General features: G+C 38.6%; 1 protein-coding gene across 1 annotated transcript in view; it reads right to left on the bottom strand.

Moving 5' to 3' along the window:
- The window catches only part of LOC115263783 (neurotrimin), an 866,784-nt gene that overhangs the window by 49,524 nt on the left and 795,834 nt on the right, over positions 1 to 21,426 (bottom strand). Inside the window, exon 7 of the mRNA XM_062846064.1 lies at positions 8,220 to 8,317. Coding sequence (XP_062702048.1) covers positions 8,220 to 8,317 — 98 coding nt within the window. The remainder of the gene's footprint in view (positions 1 to 8,219; positions 8,318 to 21,426) is intronic.

Here is a 21,426-nt window from a genome sequence, read left to right as displayed (position 1 = left end):
GCTTATGGTACTGGTGGACCTCTACCGAACCGAGACATGAACCATGTTCGGGGATAACTTGCAAGCCCTTTTGTTACGTTCGAACGGTGAGTGTTGATGAACGAAACCATGAGCTCGATGCGCTCTACCGCAAGGGTGTCCCCAAGGTTGTAGAGAAGCAGCAATGGACCGATACGTGTGACTTAGAATTGTGGGCCCAGTCTTATGTATGTTGAATGTTTTAAACACATAGTTTTTTATTTAAACAATCTTTTAGCGAAGGATAAATTTCCAAATTGTATTGAAATCTATTTCAAATCTTCGCGTTTCATCTTGCCCCACCCGTTTCAACTTGCCCCGGTGTACCTTATGTTTTTTTTTATCAAGAAGACATACATCGCGGAAACGATATAAGATTGATTTAAGACGCCTGTACTAAAAACCGAAAAGGGAACGAAACGGACTTCTTCTGGTTATGAAAAATATATCATTTCAAACTCTGTAGATTTCTATTATTTGTTTGCAGTACCTTGTAGTACTTCACTTTTTCAACTAGGCAATCCAGTCAAAGCCTTAAAGCCGCTGCATTACAGATAAAAATAATGACAATGGCAATGATGGCATATTGCCGGTCCTGCGGCCTCTAGGATTATTACTCAATCAACAGAAATGCTCCATAGAATGAATTGAATATTTTTTTTTCGGTTTCTTCAGCAGTGAACCAAAAGTGAAGATTTGAAAGAATAATTCATACTGCCCTAGAGGTAAAATATTCCTAAACAAAAAAAATCATACTATGTTCGTCATTTTTATAGTTTACTCTTCCATAGATTGGGCTACTTTGGATGGATACGGTACATGGGAAGAATTTACTGAAACTTCATCGATTAAATCTGTCTACCCACACAAAAAAGTCAACGCAAAAACATTTCTAATTATGAAAGTGCAAGAAATACATTCCAAAGCAATACTAGGCTAATGGAAATTGCATAATGCAAAAGGTGGCTTATATGAAGTTCCTGCTTATAATCAAATGCACGCAAAATTAATTTCTGTTTCGAACATCCTGCTTCCAGGCTTCCCTGTGCATCAATCTTAGCTACCGGTCAAAGTGCTTGAAACCCTTTTTGCAGTATCACCTATGAATGAACGTTATGAAATTATGATTTCATCACAAGAGGCCTCCCCCGGACCGGAAACCACTCGGCCGTCCTATTCTGATCTTTATCGGTCGGTCGAGTGTGCGTGTGTGCTTTTCGAGATGCGCACATTGAAGAAGACCTTCAATGGCTTTCCGGGCACTACTCGTGTCGTGGCCATCCTATCCTTTTTATCGGAACGGCTCTATCCCGGAGAGATCCAATCGTTACGATTCATGGGAAGCTGCTGAGGCCATTATTTTGCTGGCTGCAGCCCTCCTGCTGCTTGCGTGTAAGTGGTTCCACTCTTGGCCTGATGGGTTTCATCTTTCCGGGAGCGTGAAGGAACATTCCCCTTCGATAGACACCGGGATGACCGTAAGCTACGTTATTGAGATTTCAATATGATGTTTTTTTTCAGAATCCGGGAAAACTGAATTATAAGTTTCACAACCTTGAAAAGATTGATAAGTCTTCAAAATGCATTTTTTTCAGTTACTTGGTAAAAAAATAAGACAACGATATCCGAAAGAGCTGATATTCGTTAGCTACTCCAGTCACCTTAAAAAAATGTAAAATGCATGTCTAATATCCTTTTCAAAATTATATCGCTGCAATCTACAGCCTAGTGCATGATGAAACTTAAATCCAGTTCACTGCATAATCCTTCCCTCATTTGGCTACAACAGTAAACCAGCAAGGTCCACCAGAATGCAATAGAAACCTGTTCATGACGAGCGTCTTTTTTTCGCTCTCCTACTCTTTTCACTTTATTCAAGTATATATCAACGAGCCTCATCAAGGGAGGCTTTCCGGTTCTTCGGCCTGCCTGTCGAGGTTGCGCACCCATTACCCGGGATACAATCAGTTTGCTCTACCTCGGTATGACTCTATTATGAATTTTAATTACACTTCATCTCTACTTTCTCTCGAGTGATCTTGTTCACTTTTTTCGATTAAACTTGCTGCATCGGGGTGGTGTGCAACACTTTGCTGTGGCAAGTTTAACGGTGTTGATATTCTGAAGGTTGAAACTGGTGTTTTGTTACTGATACGTGTGTGGTTTTACTATTAATCTAATGTTAACCAACAAAACAAATCTGTAGCATACATTTTACAGATAACTTTCTGAGCCCAAACCACGGTACCCTAGTTATATTATCGTTCCTGTGTTGTAGACTGCTGACGACGGCATGGTTCCGGTAGGGATAGCCCTCAGCTTCAACGAGCAGCAAGTCGAGAGCCAATTAGAAAAATGAACCTATTCAGCGATATAAGTCGAGAGTCAAGAGGATGATAAGGGTTCATGTGCACAGCGAGTATGCTGCACTTTAATCAACTAACTGCAATATTTTTTTCTACTCATTCTTCGTGGCATTACATATCAGTTAGGTCTGAAATGAGGCTTAATCGACAACCCAAAACATCATGGACACAGAGAAGTATGAGAAAATGAAATAATTGTCATATGTTATGTTCCTGAAGCAATCTATGGAGTTAATCATGGAAGTTTTTTTCTGGAGGAACTCCTAGATGAGCTCCTGGAAGACTTTCAAGTGGATTTAGCAATCCCTGGAGCAATTATTGGTGTAAGTCTTGCTTTCTGTAGAAACTCTGAAGTAATTACTGGAGATCTTTTAAGTTTCGTAAGGAAATCCTAAAAAAAATCCTGCATCTCTGAAGAAGGATAAGTCCTTAAAGAAATCATGGATGAGATCATGCGAGATGATTTCGCACCAGATTATTTTTTCCTCAGATGAGTTGCTTTTAACAATTTGTATGATTTTATTAAACACGGCAACTTTGTAGTTATTCAATGAACCCGAACTGACAGTGAAAGCCACTATTTCCATCCCAGTGCCAACTGGTCATTCGAGTTGCATTTTAAACATACCAAATGAACTATCCACTCAGCAAGCCTCGTTAGACAAATGTACGATTTGTGCTAAAAAATCAACTCTTTGCAACTTATTCCATAAATAACTATTAGTACCGTCGTTGGGGGTGAGAATGTGTAACTAATGGCGGTTAGGCCACAGCTATCGTTGGCTGAGGAGATGGTCACAGAAGGTGACCCTTCCCAGCGGCTAATGAGACTCTGTATAGACCTCACATCTCAAGGGTCGGCAGTGCTCTTTCGCGGATTTAGGGAAACACTTGGATTGCCTGTTCACACTCCTGTTTATTTGGTATTTGTGTACTTTCTCTCTTCTCTCTAGCTCTCTACCTTCACTCTTATTCTACCCACTTTCTTAATCTAATCTGACCTTTTTCTTCCTTCTTCGGGGCCCCTTTCTCCTGCTGCCATCATCCACCAATCCTCTCCTTTCTCGTCCTTTTTCTTCCCGTTCGATGCGACCTTTATCGCCCAATCGAATCGAGGTCTGCGACCACTGGAGAACAGCTCTTAGGGGCTGTCCATAAACCACGTGGTCATTTTTTTGGGACTTTTCAACCCCCCCGCGTGGTCATTAGTCCATACAAGTTTTTTTATTTGTCCATACAAAATGGTCATTGGCCGAACCCCCCCCCCCCCGCTCATGACCACGTGGTTTATGGACAGCCCCTTAGGGTGGTCCTCGGCCTGGTGTAGCGAGTGGCCGGATCATCATCTGCCCAAGCCTTCGCCAGATGTAGCCACGGCGGTTAGTGACCCATTTTGGGGTTAGGGTTCACCACGGTATAACTACGGTTAATAGTAAAACCTCGGGGGATTCCAGGCATTAAACAATTCGTGGAATTATCTAGATTCGGAGTTTACCTGTGTCCTTGGAATCCTACACACACACTTGATCCTCACTTTGGCTCAAAGAACAGCGAGCGCTTCCAACTATGCTGTTGGGGATTACTTGAACAAATGGCCGTTTCTTTCGTCAATTGAGGATCTGCAAGATCCTAATGGCGTCCTCTCGCTACCACCATCTACGGCCATGTTTCAGGTAAGGCAGAGTCATCTGGTGGTTGATGTTGACGGGTGATGGTAGCTGCTATATATGGCTGCGTCCTTTTCGGGTGACCAGCAAACACACAGAGTGGAAACAACCAACACAAACACTTTCCTGAATTTTAAATAAACAAACAGACGAAACTACACTAGACCGCGACAAAATCTCACCAACCTGCTGAGGGGGTACTACGTACCGTTACAAATGGCTCAAAAAAGGATACTCAAAGATTGTTTGTGAAATAACAAATGCAATTGAAGTCGGAATAACTTTCTATTTGGTATGTATACTCTTCTACATGGTAATAAGGGTTTAGCAAGAAAGTAGCACATTATATGAATTGCTTACTAAACTACAAAAGATTGAAAATTGACCCAATCTCACCCCTTAGAGGGGGTGAGAATGGGTCAAAGTATTCGAAATCGCCTATCAAAGAATAGAAGTTAATTGTTTTGATCATATCTAGTAAACCATGACGAATAAAAGCTTAGGTAATTTTAAAAGATGATTAATCCACCTAAAAGGGCTAATACAACCGAAAAAATTGTTGAAATTTGATAAAATAACGTTTGTATGCTGTATCGTCATTTTTAGCCACCATAATCATCCTCATTTAAAGTTTCAACCTACATGAGAGGAGGGGGGGATTAAATGAGGGAGGGATGCATTGAAAGATTGCCTAGGGTATAACTTTTTTCACAGACGTCGGATCACTTTGTGGTCTTCAACAAAGTTGTTTGGCATATAGTAAAATACAATAATACCAAAGGGTTTATTTATTGAACGCTTACAGCGCCACCTAGCGGCAAAACTCGAAAACTTAAAATTTCTGCCAAGTTTTCCCATACAAACTTCAAGCGTTTTGAGCGCCCCCTTAGGCTTAATCGGTTTTGCTCAAATTTTGAACGTAGATTCTGGGAGTCGAAAACATCTGATTCAGAAGGTTAGACTTGGCATTTTTCGAATTTTTTGTTTCTCATATAAGTATGGGCCACTCTACTCTACGCCTACCCAAACATGCCCACCTGCGTGCCATCTACTGTTGGTTTTAATTTGTACACACTAAAAAAATCTCAATTTTAATAGTGACACAATTGATCGAACTGCCTGAAAAAGCTTTGACATAAGCATGAATGTGCCACATTTTTCACTTTTTGTGACGTACGTATTAAGTTTATGTTGTTTGAGTTCTTCCAGCCATAATTTTAAATCACAGAACTAATAATTTAGTTCTCTATGCTGTAAATTTACGCGATATGTTACTGAAACATAATGTTTACTGATGTTGAACTGTCAAACAGCACTTTACAAAATCAGATGAAGACTGCAGTCAATTGGAAATTTGTTTATTACGAAGGTGAAACAGCATGAAAACCGCTTATAAATTTAACCCCGGAGGGAGCCAGAAACTTGGAAATGACAATCCGTTGCCATCGTTGCCATCGGCCGATGCAGTGGTAAACGAATACAGCCACGCTCAGTCAATCAGAAGGCGGCTTTGTCTGCTTGGCTGCGATGACGGCTGCTCAGTACATACATACAAGCCAGCAGTGACGACGCGACAGCCGAACTGGCAAGTTCGTTTATGGTAGAAGATGTTCATCTTCGACTGCCAGTTCTTCGACGTGGTGAGTCAGCCGAGAGAGCAAGATCGAAAACTGACACTCTGAGGATCGAAGTTCGATTCCCGAATGGAACCTTTTGCATTTTTTTGTTTCAATATTCGGTGCTATAAATAGCACTGTTCTCAATCATGTATACAAGCAGCCGACGCGCTGAGCTGTTGGAGTAAAATTACATGAGTCAGACATTTTCCGTTTCCTGTAAAAATAAGATCGCACACAATTTTGCGTCAAATGTGTTGCTTTTATATGTCGGACTTATATGACACAAAATTACAAGATTTTTTCGAAGTGTGTAAACATCTTTTGTTTAATGGTTTTATAAACATCAACAGTAGTACAAACACCAGCGTTTTTCTCTCGATTTTGATGCTTATGATCAGTGTTTTCGGTAATTATCGAAATTTCTTGAGTCATAGTGTTCAGTTATCCTCTTATTTGAGAAAAATAATCGCTCAGAGAGTTTTCAATTTTTAGCTGATTCTCACACTCCAAACAAATCAACAACAAAAACAAACGAGAGTAGAGGCTAATATTTCATAATGGTGAAAACAGAACACTGATTATTTCGGAATGGAATTTTTCAATCTAATATGCTGAATATAACATCCTTTATGTTTAAATCACATACTGACTTGCACAGTAAAAAATATTCATGTAAAATTCAGCGAAAAATCATGCACATGAAGGGAATGCTAGAGTTAGTGCATATTCACATGAGATATCATGTAAAATTACGTTACGATCGTGTAAATTTCCGCTAATAGTCGCGTAACCGGTTGGTGTCCATGATGGTTTACGCGATGGTTGGCGGAAATTTACACGATGGTAATGTAATTTTACATTATACCTCATGTAAAAGTGCACTAACTCTAACAATCCCTTTATGTTCATGATTTCTCGCTGAATTTTAATTACATATTTTTTTCTGTGTGCTTTTAGCATAAAACGGTATTAAATTCAATTTTGCAATCGAATGAATCGATTATGTTTTGATGGACTGTGTTTGTCGCATGAAGTGATGGTTAAGGCGAGTGCCGTTCGACATTAACCATCCTGAAACTGCACAACCCTGGCTATGACATTCAACACAGATTACACAGCGTAACAAAAATTAACTTTTGGTCTGTCTCAAGAGTAAACTTATGTGTCTCTGACAAATTTTGGGTCGCTAAATCCGAATCCGGGCTCAGATTTGCTCCAGCACGTCACAATTTTGAGCTATACCCCAATTTAAAGGGCAAAATATGCGATTTTGGGCTTTTTTGACTACTAACCATTAAGCATGGAAATATTTTTTTAAGCAATCAAAAGGTAAATTGATCAATTAACTTCTAAATAAACGACTCAAGCAAAATATTTTGTTTTACCAAATCAAATTTCATAGATTTAGGCACTTTATTTTAGTAAGTAAACTTGCATGCAATTTTTGGAGGGTGACTTGTATGGGCAATATCGTACCTTACATTATTCGCTTAAAACTATCAAATTTGATCTGGTAAAACGAAATATTTTGCATGAGTCTTTAATTTAGATGTTAATTGACCAATTCAACCTTTGATTGGGTAAAAAAAATTGCCATGCCTAATGGCTGGCAGTCAAAAAAGCCCGAAATCGCATATTTTGCGCTATAAATATAACACAGCTATACCTCATAGCTCAAAATTCTGACGTGTTGGAGCAAATCTGAGCCCGGAGTCGGAACGGCCCAAAATCTGTCAGAGACTCATAAGTTAGCTCTTGAGACAAAAAAATGTTGCGCTGTGTTATTAGCCTAGCTACCAACATATGTCGTTACTAATCGAACGGAACACCATCTGTTGAGAGTTCGGGTAGTTTTATTCCTGATTTGAAACGGTAATACATTTGCTAAAGAAGTATATTATGGTCATCCTGAATGCCAGCATGTTACATATTTGAGAGTCTTGTTCACTCTTAAATTCTGATTTTATGGATCGCTTCAAGTATGCTATAAAATCTTGCTTTTTTATTTTAATTTCTGTGTATTTTAACTAATGCTAATTCTACACTTGACTCTATAAAACCTTTTATCAATGGTTTTTACAATAAAACTCTTAAAATTTGTAAGTTTTGACCTCTGCTCTAATAAAACTCTAATGTAAATCAAACAAAACTAATCAGAAATAGAAATGTTACTTTAGATTACTGATAATAAAACCTCATTATTATCTTTACAGTATTTTGAACTGTAGCGGAAAATAATTATCTATCATCCAGTGGCTTAATTTCCCCAACAGCGGGGAGGAAAAAATCATCCAAATAAAATATTGGTCATGATGGCAATTATAGAGAGACCTGTTTTTTTTTTCACTGCTGTATTTCTATATCGCGATTATTGCCGATGCAGGCTTTACCAAAAGAAACATGAATTTGTTAGTTACAAATTCCGTAATAACGATAACACAAATGCAACGCTGCCGTCTTAAATATCTATGTTAACACGCCAAAGTCACAATATTTAGAGTGGCAGAAGTTCAATCAGCTTAATAAACTCTTCTATAAATATCACTCACCGAAGGCTGCGGATCTGCATGGACGATGCATTCTAGTTGCGCTTCGAATCCTTCCCCAGAATGAATCCAGGATTTATCGACGCTGATGTCCGGTGGATCTGCAAACAAATAAAATAGATAAAAAAAACAACATGTTTCAAATAAATCAATCAAATCACCTCGATTCAAATGTTAAACTGAACTGGAGTGTTTATAACAAAAATAAAGGTGTTTTAACAAAATATCATTTCTTTATTAAATATGTGTGACATTCATCAATCGATGCTCGAGTCGTAGCCTTACGTTTGGTTTAATTTCGAGTCAAGGAAATGAAAAATGGTTTTAATCAACAGTATTTTTTTCGCAACATAAATTGATGATTTCAACTACCGCACACTCCCGACACAGGAAAGAAAGCTATCCTCGTGTGTACCACGATTGGCGGAACAAGCTTTATTTTTCTCCCACTTTTGCCTGCGAGCTCTCGGAGGGCCCTGGCAGGAGGATGCTTGCTGTATAATTCATTTTGCCTGTGGACATGTGGGTAATGGTAGGTGGCCCGGTGAAAGTACGCTTGAAAACCCGCTGTGAGTGGAATTTTTATTTCCTCTTAATTATTATGCATCGATAAATCCACGCTCTCGAGGCTATGCAAGGATAAGGTGGGTGCACCATAGCACATACGTGTATTCCAATAGGCATCGAGGATACCGTTTATTACCCGCTCGTGGACAGTTGGGACTGATTAATAGGTGAACTGCGCGAGCCGGGAAAACAGCCATTTGCTATAAGTGGAAAATAAAACCGTGCCCTACATTTACATGAAGCTCAGTTGTATTGCTTAGTTTTTGGATCATTTCTGACCTTATGAGAAAAAAAATGCAAAGTGTATGGCATACTGACCCGGGAAATGGCATCCAAAATTAATGACAAAGACTTCAATGACGAAAACGTATTTGCGATAGGAAGATCGTTTAGTTAATATACCAACTCAACGAACATTTTTGCTGTATAAGAGTTGAACAAACCACTCCTTAGTCAACTTTACCTTAAGAAACTGTTGTCCAGTTACTTCTGTTTCTTGGGAATTACTGAATTTTAGCGCGGTTACACGGATTCTGGCCTGCAACGACGCATCGGAGAGCATCATCGAGTACATAGCCAAATGTCGAAGAAACAAAAACATGCTTTGCAACCCACACATTGTTACAAAACAGTCACGGCAGCGCATGAAAGGGTTTCACAGGAGTTACTTTGACTTTCTGCGCAACCATTACCTGCGCTGCCGTGACTGTTTTGTGACCATGTGTGTTGCTCGGGAGACGGTCATGCTGCAGCATGTAACCCGGCAGAACGCGGAAGGGTACAATCAGAAGCTGAAAGAACAGATACGCCTCATTCGAGAGAAAAAAAAACGCCAACCGAAAAGCTGAGATTAAGGAAACGGATAGCTCTCCGCTGCCACAACAGCTTTGTGACGTGAAACGAAATAAGTATAAGAACAAGATCCTCGTGATGCATGGGCTTGTGAGGTAATTATAAGGTTGAAGTAGCATAGGGGCTGTCCATAAACCACGTGGTCATTTTTTTGGGACTTTTCAAATCCACCCCCCCCCCCCCCCGGTGGTCATTAGTCCATACAAAAACAAATATTTGTCCATACAAAATGGTCATTGACCGAACCCCCCCTCATGACCACGTGTTTTATGGACAGCCCCATATCTATGAGTACCTGAATGGTGCGGAGTTTTTAGCGGCAAATGGTTGATCCAGTTTTGTCATAATATGATGCTTCACTAAATAAACTAGCGAGCTGCTGTAGTTTCAATAGTTACATTTTTCATTTGAAAAACAAAAGTCACTTTTAATACTGTGTAGCAGCCTTTTCAATAAAACAGGTATGTTGTAAAAGAGGATGTTAATAATAAATTATTTGTCTGTGACCTATTGTTGCACTCACGTCAAATTATTTCATACAATCCTGCAACAATTTGTCGTCTCATTGGAATTACATGGAACATACATAATTAAATTCGGAAAATGCGCTCTATTTTTCCCGCCCCCTTTGTCCACGCGATGTGATAAAAGTGGAACAATTGACAGTACTCAACCACATTTCAATCATCATTGGCCACAGTACACATCATTGTCGGGCTGCATAATTAGCTTTCGATTGATTTTTACCGTAAACATCGGGTAATTGAATGGCTACATTTTCCAGTGCGCGCTCTTTCGCACCGTCATTATTCTCAACATCAGTTAATTTCGGTTGACTTGTGCTCAACCCTGTGCTGTGTAAATTTCCTCACACATATGCGAGATAAATGCAAGCATTCATTGGTTGGTTTTTTTCCATCAGATATCAAACGAATACGATAAGTTTGCCCGGCAAGGGTTATTCGAATCGAGAGATTCAACAGATTTAAGCCCAATGCATTTTATATAATTGAATGGAAATCTGTTTTCTGTGTGACCTGTTTGCTACCTGTCTGTTTGGACTCATTGATGCATTTGCATCTCGTTGCTGATTGACCTTTGGCATTTTTATCGAAGCTCGGAGGTACGCGATATTTTTTTTTCAACATATCATCGTTATGAGAAAGTTATCACACATATGCATGGTACATTTTGATGCTTAAAATAACCTGTGTTTACAAGCAAATTAATGAAAAAATGACGACGAACTAGAACTAATTCTACGAAATGATGTTATGTTAAACCGTTGATTAAATTTTGATCAAAACTAGGTATGTTAATATCATATAACTTAACTCTTCGAAGCCGGAATTTTTCCCAGTGTTATTATAAAGTATTTCCCACATATTTCTGTAGTTTTGGTGCTCAACAGCAGAATAAGGGTGGTATGTGATGCAGAAATTTTTTTTTCTGGATATGCTAGGTCATCCAAACTATTCTTGAGTTTAGGTATATCGGTGTAACGGTAACTTTTTTCAATATACAAAGCTATAAGTTGTAATCTATCATGTCCAGTAAACCTTCTGAAATATTGAACTTTGTATAGTTTGTATAGTTTTGTATAATGAAAAAAGATGGCAGCATCCATTTATTACGTAACGCTAAAATCGACATTTTTCGACCCCCCTCCCCCCTCCGTAACGCTTTTTTGTATGAAAACCAGAAAATTTTTGTATGGGCCGTAACGCTTGGTCATACTCCCCCCTTCCCCTAGAGCGTTACGTAATTTGTGGATGGCGCCTTATTACGGCCGTAGATTTTAGTGCTTCTTCTTCTTATTTTTGTATGGCTCTACATTTCCACTGGGACTTGGTCTGCCTCACTTCAACTTAATGTTCTTTGAGTACTTCCACAGTTATTAATTGAAGGGCATTCTTTGCCTGTCATTGCATGAATTTTTATATTGGGAGGCAAGTACAATGATACACTATGCCCAGGGAGTCGAGAAAATTTTCCCGACTGGAACGGGAATCGAACCCGCCGTCTCGGGATTGGCGATCCATAACCTTAACCACTAGGCTAACTGGAGACCCCAGTAGTTTAGATACTAAAGTCTACGGAACATAACGATAACTTCTTTCATTATACAAAACTACGATTTGTAATCACTTATGTCCAGTAAGTTGTAACTTAGCAAGGGCCGTGTTACTCCCAACAAGGATGAAACCCCCTTCTTCAAGCCTCAGGGTCGGCAAGACGCTCGTGACACTCCGCGAAAAGAAAATACTTTTAGGTCGGCTAAAGAAACTCCATCTATATTCGTGGTCTAGCTACACTTTTATTCCTCTTGACGTCCTATCTTCCTACCACTTTTCTCTAGCTTTCCCCCTCCTAGCTTTCTGGCGTCCGCCCTTAACACCAGACGACGCCTCCCACGTTCTTTACTTTTCGCTGGTACTTTTCGTCACTGCTTCTGGGGCCCCGCGCACTGCACGCCTTCGTGGCCGCTCCTTTCGCCTGTCCACTGGCTCCTTCTCTCCTTCCTGGGCCAGGGGGCGAGCAATTCATCTCCTTTCATCGCTCTTTCGTTGGCTGCAGCCTCTCGCGGACCTTCCTCCTGTCCCGTGCGCCCCTCGAGTGTGGTGTTGGACTCGAGGCTTCAGTGATCCGTACACTCACTGGAAAAAGCCTGGGTTCGTCGGCGCGCTTGGTGGTTGTATCGGGTACAGGGGTGATGCGGACGTACTACAAAAAGGTGAGTAGGGTCTACGCTACGGTGTGGTTCCAAAAGATATCGCAAAGTTCGGTTTTTAAATAAAAACCGCGAGGTCCTGTGGACATAATAGAAGGTTCACAATGGCGGGTATTAGGCACTGTACGGATGGGCTAGGTTCGGGGCTTATGGGCAGTAGTTTACCTGGAAATCCAGTATTCCTTCACACTCCTTCTTTTCTTCTCTGTATCCTTTTCTGCTCCTTAACTTTGGATAACTACCTTCAACTTTTACTTTACTCCAAATAAATGTTTCCTTCTATTAACTTTTGAAAACTTCGACTATTCGCTCTGAAGATCGCCAGGCTAATAATCTTTTGGATTCAAGCTCGTTGACCCCGAACCTTTGGCCATTGACCCGTCGTGTTTCCTCCTCATGATGGCCGCCCATTTCGCCACTCCCATGGCCGCCCATTCGTACAGTCCTGTGCAGCCTGGTGGTGGCTAGCGGGACTACCGTCGTCCTTACATGGGGCCGGGCAGTGATGGCTGCGCTCGTGGGATTTTTGGGGCGTTACACTTAACCTAACTACAAACGTTTTCTTTTTTTTTTATAAAAAATACGACGAATATTACACGTGACCAATCTCATCAATACTGGACATTACACTGGCACTTGTTACAAAGTCTTCTGAAAGTTCAATAGACAGTATCAGATCAGTCGGGAAATCCCAGGTCATCCAAACTGTTCTTGAGTTTAGATGCTAAAGCCTACGGGTGTAACGGTAACTTCTTTCATTATACAAAGCTACGATTTGCAATCTATCATGTCCAGTAAGTCTTCTGAAAGTTCAATAGACAGTATCGATCCTATAACAGTTCCCCGAATATCATTACCCCGAATACCACTTCCTCGTTCACCAATACCCTGAGAGACATTACTTCGAATAGATCATTACTCCGAATGACACATTATCCCAAAAAAATTCCCCGAATGACACTTTACTCCGAATGTAATTCCCTGGAAAAATGTAATTTCCCAAGTAACTCACATGTTATATAAAAGTTACGACAGCGCAAGTTTTGGTTGTATAGAAGTTTATTTTACGTTATTTCAACACAATGTTAGAATTACGTAAAATTAACTTCTATACAACCAAAACTTGCGCTGTCGTAACTCTATTATAACATGTGTGTTGCTTGGGTTATTACATTATATTAATAATCTAGATTTTCTGATGCGCAGGAATATTTTCCACCAAATATTTATAACTTGCAGTGCTCTGACATTGAATGCAAACAGTATGAGACTAAATATCAGATATTTTTCCTTCTTCTGTCCAAGTGCTATTCTTTCGAGCCTGAGAATACTGAGAGTAAAAAGCAATAGCGCATTTAAAATAAAAAGCGGTACTGAGCGATGAGTAGTGTAGTGGAATTTTCCACAACATCTTTTTCTGCATCGCAAATTTATTATTTCCCACGAGAAATAATGAATTATGCTTAGCTTAACGACAACGTGCAGACTTTTGATTACCTGACCGGCCGATGTCATCTAACACCCCATGCGCGGCTCGAATTGACCACGCAGCATTAATTCGTGTGAACATGCTTTATTCGTTCCTCAGGTAATGTGTAACTTTTCTAACTAATAAAAATCATTCATTCAATGTCCAACAAGCAAAGTGTATACATCGTGTCCTGATGACAGACCCGTGCGCCTTCTCCATTAATGTTCGCGAAGTACAGTACATGGCTGACCGTTGACCCGCGCCTTCTCCGTGATTAGTGAATTAGTGAAGCATGGGTAACCAAAAATCTAGCCCTGCGATTAAACAGAGTGGAGATGGAGACCTGACCATCATTAATAATCAGGAGCTACATACGGAATTTCACATTGGCCATGACGAAAAGTTGTTGATCATCATTATCCTTGTCTCAATACAGCTAGTGGTAATGCTGTATAAACTCATCTCCAAACGTGAAAGAAGACGTGCAGCTAATCGAATTGCTAAATCAATGGCAAACCTTACTGAGGTTACAGTTCAGAAAGACTAAAGTGCAAAAAGGAACTAATAAGCCCCAGCGAATTCGAAAAACGACTTTCGCGGTGAACCTAGGTGAAGATATTTAAGCAAGTGCATCGTTTTAGATTACGCCAAGTCAATTATCAACGTTAAATTCCAGTTGATAACGTGAGATGAACAGTGTACGAAACCAGGATTCCAGAGAATCAGTTATGTTTATATTTTGAGTCGCTGATGGACAATTCAAACTAGGTGTATAAACACAACAGTTGGGTGTCGCAAATGTGTTACTGCAGCATGAACAAGTGAAACCTTGGATTCCAGATGATCAGTGATGTTTATATTTTGAGTCGCTGCTACATCGAGTACAGACACAACAATTGAGTGCAGTGGATATGTTACTACAATTTCGTGTGGATCCGATCTCAGCAGTAAAACCGAAGCAGTGTGCAGGGGGCACAAATGGCAACTTGGATGATAGTTGTTTGCAGCTCATGCACCACGGGATGCCGTTCCAGCTGACAGTAAAGCTAAGTACCATTATAAATGAAATAGTTCAAAAATTTAAAAATTGTGCGTTGTGATACCATTCAAGTTTACATTCAGGTAATGGATTTTCCTTTCTAACAATTTGAAAAGCAATCGTCAGTTTCTTATAATTTGAATAATATTATCAATGAATCAGTTCGAAAAGTTAAAAAAGCTTCATTCAAACTTGAAAAAATCCATACATAATAAAATTTCGGACAAAACCTTGCAAGCAAAACTTGACATAAGCACTGCGTTGTACAACGAAATAGAAGCATTTTTAAAGGAAAATTGTGCGATTTTGGAGGAAACAGTTTTTACTAATATATGTAAAAACTCGCGTCTCTTTAATTACGAAATACAACAAATTGTTAATCAAAAAATTGCTGAAAACAAAATACAAAATAATTTAAATTCGTCCAGTAGACACAGTTTGAAACGCGTTGCTAAGACTACGGTATTGTGTTCGCAGTTGCTGTTAGGCACAAGAAGAAAGAATCTACACAAATCCCCTCATCATCATTCTAAACATAAGAAACGTTCAAATTCTACACAGCCTTTGACCATCGCTCCAAACACAGCAATGGCCTTCAATATTGCTACTGCTGCGCAGCTAGCGCAGTTGATTCCAGCATTCGACGGTAAGCCGTCAGGATCAAAATCATTTATAGATGCGGCGGAATTAACTAAAACGATAGTGGCAGAGGCAAACCACGCGAGTGCAATACAATTGGTACTTACGAAATTGACAGGAAGAGCAAGAGATTTATTCTCTGTAGCTCCTGCAACTTTAGATGAAATTATCCAGAAAATTAAGGATAATTGTAGCGAAACCGGATCATGCGATTTAGCCGCAGCCAATTTGAAAAATTTGAAATTAAAGAAAACTGATGATATGGTAAATTTTTCAAAAGATGTCGAAAATCTTTGTGAAAACCTTGCTCAAGCGTACATTCGAGAGCAAGTTCCAGGAGATGTAGCTAAGAAATTGGCCCAAGAGCAAGCGATACAGACGCTAATTTCAAATTCACACAATTCTGAAACTAAAATAATGTTAAAAGTTGGCAAATTTACCACGGTACAAGAAGCCCTGAATGTTATGGTGGAAAATGAGCAAACAAGCCAAGGATCTACAGCATCAATTTTGCATGCTAATGTTAATGAAAGGAAAAATCACCGATACCCCAACAATGGTCGTGGTTATCAACAAAATTATGGATATAGGACACCAAACAACCGGCCAACAAATTTCTATGGAAATCGCGGAAGATTCACTTCCCGCGGTAGAGGATTTCATCGCAGAGGTGGTTTTCGTAATGGTCAAAATCAGTTTTACAGAAATTATGGTCCAAACAACTCAAATAATCAGTTAAATGGTAGCTCAAGAGTGTTTTATGCTACTGAGTTTCCTCCACAGCAACATGAACAGGTCAGGGTCATTTCAACTGGGCACGTACATCAACAGGCAGACCCTTTAGTCGCTCCGCAGCAAATCCAACCAACAGCGCAAAGGCAGCACCCTTTAGGACAGTGGTGCTCAGGCTGAAGGATACCGCGGGCCAAATTTGCAATTCGGGATCGACCTGCGGGCCGCATAAACCATCGATGCACAAAAACAACAAAAAGTACAATTCTAAAGCATATTTATTAAAAATCTGAACTGTTCAATTTAGATTCATAAGTTTGGTTGAGAAAAACGTTTGAGCTTCGAATTGAAATTCAAACAAACAATTTTGCAGTTGCCCCTAGAATTGCCTTGAGGCCACTTCAAGAACTTGTCAAGCAGCTTTTACAAGAATTTCTTTTGAATCGCTTCAACAAGGTTTGCTGAATTTTCTCCTGAAATTTCTTGTGGAGTTGCTCCAGAAGGATTTCGAAAAATTTCTTGAAGTTTTGTTTAGTTTTTCTAGAATTCTCTTGCAACACCTCCAAGAACTCCTCTTAGATTTGCCTTTGGAACTGCCCTGGAGTTACTTCAGGAATTCCTCATTAATCGTTTCCAAGAATTTCTCCTAGAATAGCTTCCGGAATTTTCCGAAAATTTTCCAGGAGTTTCTTGAAGATTTTAGTAAATTCTTTCCATAAGTCTCTTCTAAAGTTGATGAAATATTTCATCATTTAATTTCTTCTAACATTAGATTTTCAACAATTGTTCCCGAAAATTTCTTCAACATTATCTTCTAAAGCTGCTGCATAAGTTGCTTCAAATTTATTATTCAAATTTTCCTCAAGCGTTCTAGGCATCTTTTGTGTCTTGGTGCAAAAATTCTTTTTTTGTTCCTCGAGGAATTTATTCTAAAGTTGTTTAAGAAATTTCTGTTAGAGTGGCACCGAATCATTTTTCTAGGAAATGATCATATAATTTCCATGCAGTGTCGCCACAACTTTCTCATTGAGTTTCTTCAGGTTTATTTTCTCCAGGATGATTTGAGTTTCTCCATATATTTCGCTAAGAGTTGCATAAATTTTTCTCCAATAATGTTTCCTGAACTTTCTCCAAAAATGTATCCAAAAGTTTCTCCAAAAGGGCACAGGAGTCGCTTTATGAATCTCGCCTGAGATTTTTTTTCTTTGAGCTCGTTCAGGAGTTTCGCTTGGACAATTAAAATTGGATTGGATAAGTTTTGTTATGAAAAATGTGTAAGTCTTATGATAGAAATTTAAACAAACAGTGAAAATTAAACAATATTGGCAACCTAGTTGAGATTTGTTGAGAATTTTGTCAAAAACTTCGGGCTTTGTGTTTTTATGTTCTTGGGAAAGGCGAAATGCGAAATATTTGCTCAGCGTTGCATTAACTGCGCTTAGAAACTGCAACCAATTTTTATATGATTCAAGATTACATTTTTAACAAACATTCATTTGATTCGTACCACTTATAAATAACTATAAGCTGGCTTCGTGACTTAGCTGAAATGCCGAAATATTTCGGAGTTGCGATTTCGAATCTTACCAGAACGGATTGTTCTTTTTGTTTATTTATCATTTAATTTGTGTTCAACACTATGAAAATTGATCAGCATTTTTTTTTGTTTGATTTCTTAATAAATTTAACGAGTTATTTCAAATAATCGTTCAAAAATTTCGATTCGTTTTAAAGTACTCCGCGGGCCGCATCTTAAGGCTTGGAGGGCCGCATGCGGCCCGCGGGCCGCAGGATGAGCACCACTGCTTTAGGAGTTCCGTTCGGGCAGCATACACAATAAATGTATCTGCCTCAAATTTTGTGTGCATAAATATCGAAGCGTCGGAAACACCATGCATAATGATGCTTGATAGTGGTTCCGACATTTCGATCATTAAAGCACAACATATCAAGCCGTCACAAATTTATTTTCCAGATAACAAATGTAATATTACAGGTATTGGTACTGGGTCTGAGACCACCCTAGGAGATACAAAATCAAACGTAATTGTAGAAGATCTGACACTTCCTCAGAAATTCCACATCGTAAGGAACAACTTTCCAATTCCCACAGACGGGATTTTGGGAAGAGATTTTTTCTGTAAATATAGGTGTAACATAGATTACGATTCCTTTTTATTGTCTGTTAAAATAAATAATAATGTTATTCAAGTACCAATCACCAATGAATTGGAAGGTAATTTTATAATTCCACCTCGATGTGAGGTGATAAGACGAATCAATGTACACAATATTGTAGACAACGTTACCATTGCAGAAGAAATACAGCCAGGTGTGTTTTGTGCAAATGGTATTATAAGTAATAAAAATGCTTATATGAAAATTATTAATACTACTAATGAAACGAAAAAGGTATGTTCTAAGTTTGTACCAAAAATGGTTCCTTTAAATGAATATAAAATAAATTCATTAGAAAAACCATGGAATAAAGTTAAAGAACGTAGCAAGCTAGTATTGAAGGAATTAAATATGGATCCGAAGATTGATCCAAAAATTAAAGAAAAACTTGAACGACTGTGTAAGGAGTTCAACGATATTTTCGCACTTAAAAATGATGTTTTATCCGTGAACAATTTCTATAAACAAGAAATATGCCTCAACGATTCACGACCAGTATATATAAAAAATTATCGGACCCCTGAGTCTCAAAAAGAAGAAATAGATAACCAAATAAACAAAATGCTAAACGATGGTATAATTCAACCTTCTACTTCGCCCTACAACAACCCTATATTATTAGTGCCCAAAAAATCAGAAACTGATAAAAAATGGCGGTTGGTTATAGATTTTCGCCAACTGTTGGGAACTGCCAACAAGGGAAAATTTTCCAAAATAATAATCCCGGAATTAAACGACCGTTATTGGATTTACTGGTAGGTGGATTATTATTTTCCTGTAATAGGTATAATTCTTGTTTGTAACGATGCAGCAATATGTGTTGGTTGATTATCAAATAAAGAAAAAGGTTCGTTCTAACTTACGTTTAGTCCCGTCTTACATACGTCCAATTTGAGTCTAGTCTATGAACCAGTCTAATGTTGGTCAAGCTATGTCGCTATCTGTTTCTCCTGATTCGCACCGAGCAATATGTTCAATCGTCACTCAAGTCGCACTACTAATCCGTACTGTAATTTTAAGTTAAACGTAAGTAATTGCATGTGTTTTAGTTGATAGTTTTTTTTTACCCCACTAGTTTATAATTCTTCATTTAGGTTAAGGGTATGATATGTAGTTGCTTTAAGATTCCTGTCAAACTACACAACACATTAGAAACATATATAATTTCGTAATTGCATGCCACTACCTTTAGAAAGGAAACTATTTCACTTTGAATATTAGTATAACTTCACTTAATGACTATTTGATAGCAATTCAAGATCTTTAGTTTTAATATTGAATCTTGCATGCCAGCAACACAACATGATCTGCAATTTTTCAGTTGTCACATCTATTGTGTCTCTTATGAACGATACAGACTCACCAGTATAACTGTGTAGGGAACTGTCGTCCCGTGTCATTTCACTTTCTCCGCTATTATCGGCGAGGGGTAATCAATCAGGTCGCCTAGAGACACCGACACCATAGAGGCGCGGCGTATTCGCCAACACCAACTAAATAAAAACATTTCCCCAGATAAATTCCCATTACCTAGAATCGATGAGATTCTCGACCAGTTGGGACGAGCAAAATATTTTTCAACGCTCGACCTAATGTCAGGATTTCATCAGATTCCGCTGACAGATGCAAGCAAAAAATTTACTGCTTTTTCTTCAAGTAAAGGACACTTTGAGTTTAATAGATTACCGTTTGGATTGAATATCAGTCCAATCAGTTTTCAGAGGATGATGTCGATCGCTCTATGCGGACTTCCTCCTCAATGTGCGTTTTTATATATCGATGATATCATCGTCATCGGTTGTTCGATAAATCATCATTTATCTAATCTCCGTGAAGTATTTTTATGCTTGAGAAAATATAATCTCAAACTGAATCTGCCAAAATGTCATTTCTTCAAAAGTGATGTAACCTATTTAGGACATCATATATCTAACAAGGGGATACAACCAGATAAAGCAAAATATTCAATTATAGAAAAATATCCTGTGCCAAAAACCCCTGATGAAACACGTCGATTTGTTGCCTTCTGCAACTACTATCGTCGGTTCATTCCAAACTTTGCTAATATTTGCAATCCATTAAACAAACTTCTAAGAAAAAATGAAACATTTATTTGGAGCGCAGAGTGCCAAAACGCTTTTGAAATGTTAAAAAAAAGTTTATTATCACCAAACGTTCTACAATTTCCAGACTTCCAAAAGCAGTTCATATTAACAACTGATGCATCAAAAGTTGCATGTGGTGCTGTTCTTGCTCAATTACACGATGGTGTAGAGAAGCCAATTGCGTTTGCCAGCAAAGCATTCACAAAAGGCGAATCACATAAATCAACGATTGAACAAGAATTAACAGCAATTCACTGGGCTGTTTCATATTTTCGCCCGTACTTATATGGACGAAAATTTGTAATTAAAACGGATCACCGTCCGTTAATTTACCTTTTTTCAATGAAGAACCCATCATCAAAGCTCATTAGGATGAGATGGGATTTAGAAGAATATGATTTTTCCATTGAATATATAGAGGGTAAATCAAACATCGTAGCAGACGCATTTTCTCGCGTCCCGCTTGACATGGATGAGTTAAAACAGATGTATGTCATTACACGATCAATGACAAGAAATATATCAAGCCAACCAATTAATGAGTCTCAGATGCAGAAGCCTGATCAACTTCATGTATATGAAGCGCTCAATAATTCAGATGCTTTCAAACTATCTAAACTATCATTCATTAAATATCCACAGTCATCAAAACTATCGATGGTGCTGTCAAAGAAGAATTATAATCCGAGACTAACTCTAGCGTTAGATCTCAAATTAACAACAGAACATGAAAAGGAAGAAGCTTTGAAGCAAATTTTTAAAATATTGGAGAATAAAATCCAGAAATCCACAAATACAAGGCTGGCCAGCCATAAAACAAATGAGAATCAAAAAGGATTTTTGAGTAAAATGATAGCAATCGCAAAGAACGATACAATATTCCAACATATTGATAT

This window comes from Aedes albopictus, chromosome 1, assembly GCF_035046485.1.
Source record: "Aedes albopictus strain Foshan chromosome 1, AalbF5, whole genome shotgun sequence".
Classification (NCBI taxonomy): domain Eukaryota; kingdom Metazoa; phylum Arthropoda; class Insecta; order Diptera; family Culicidae; genus Aedes; species Aedes albopictus.
This window is presented reverse-complemented; position numbering and strand designations above follow the sequence as displayed.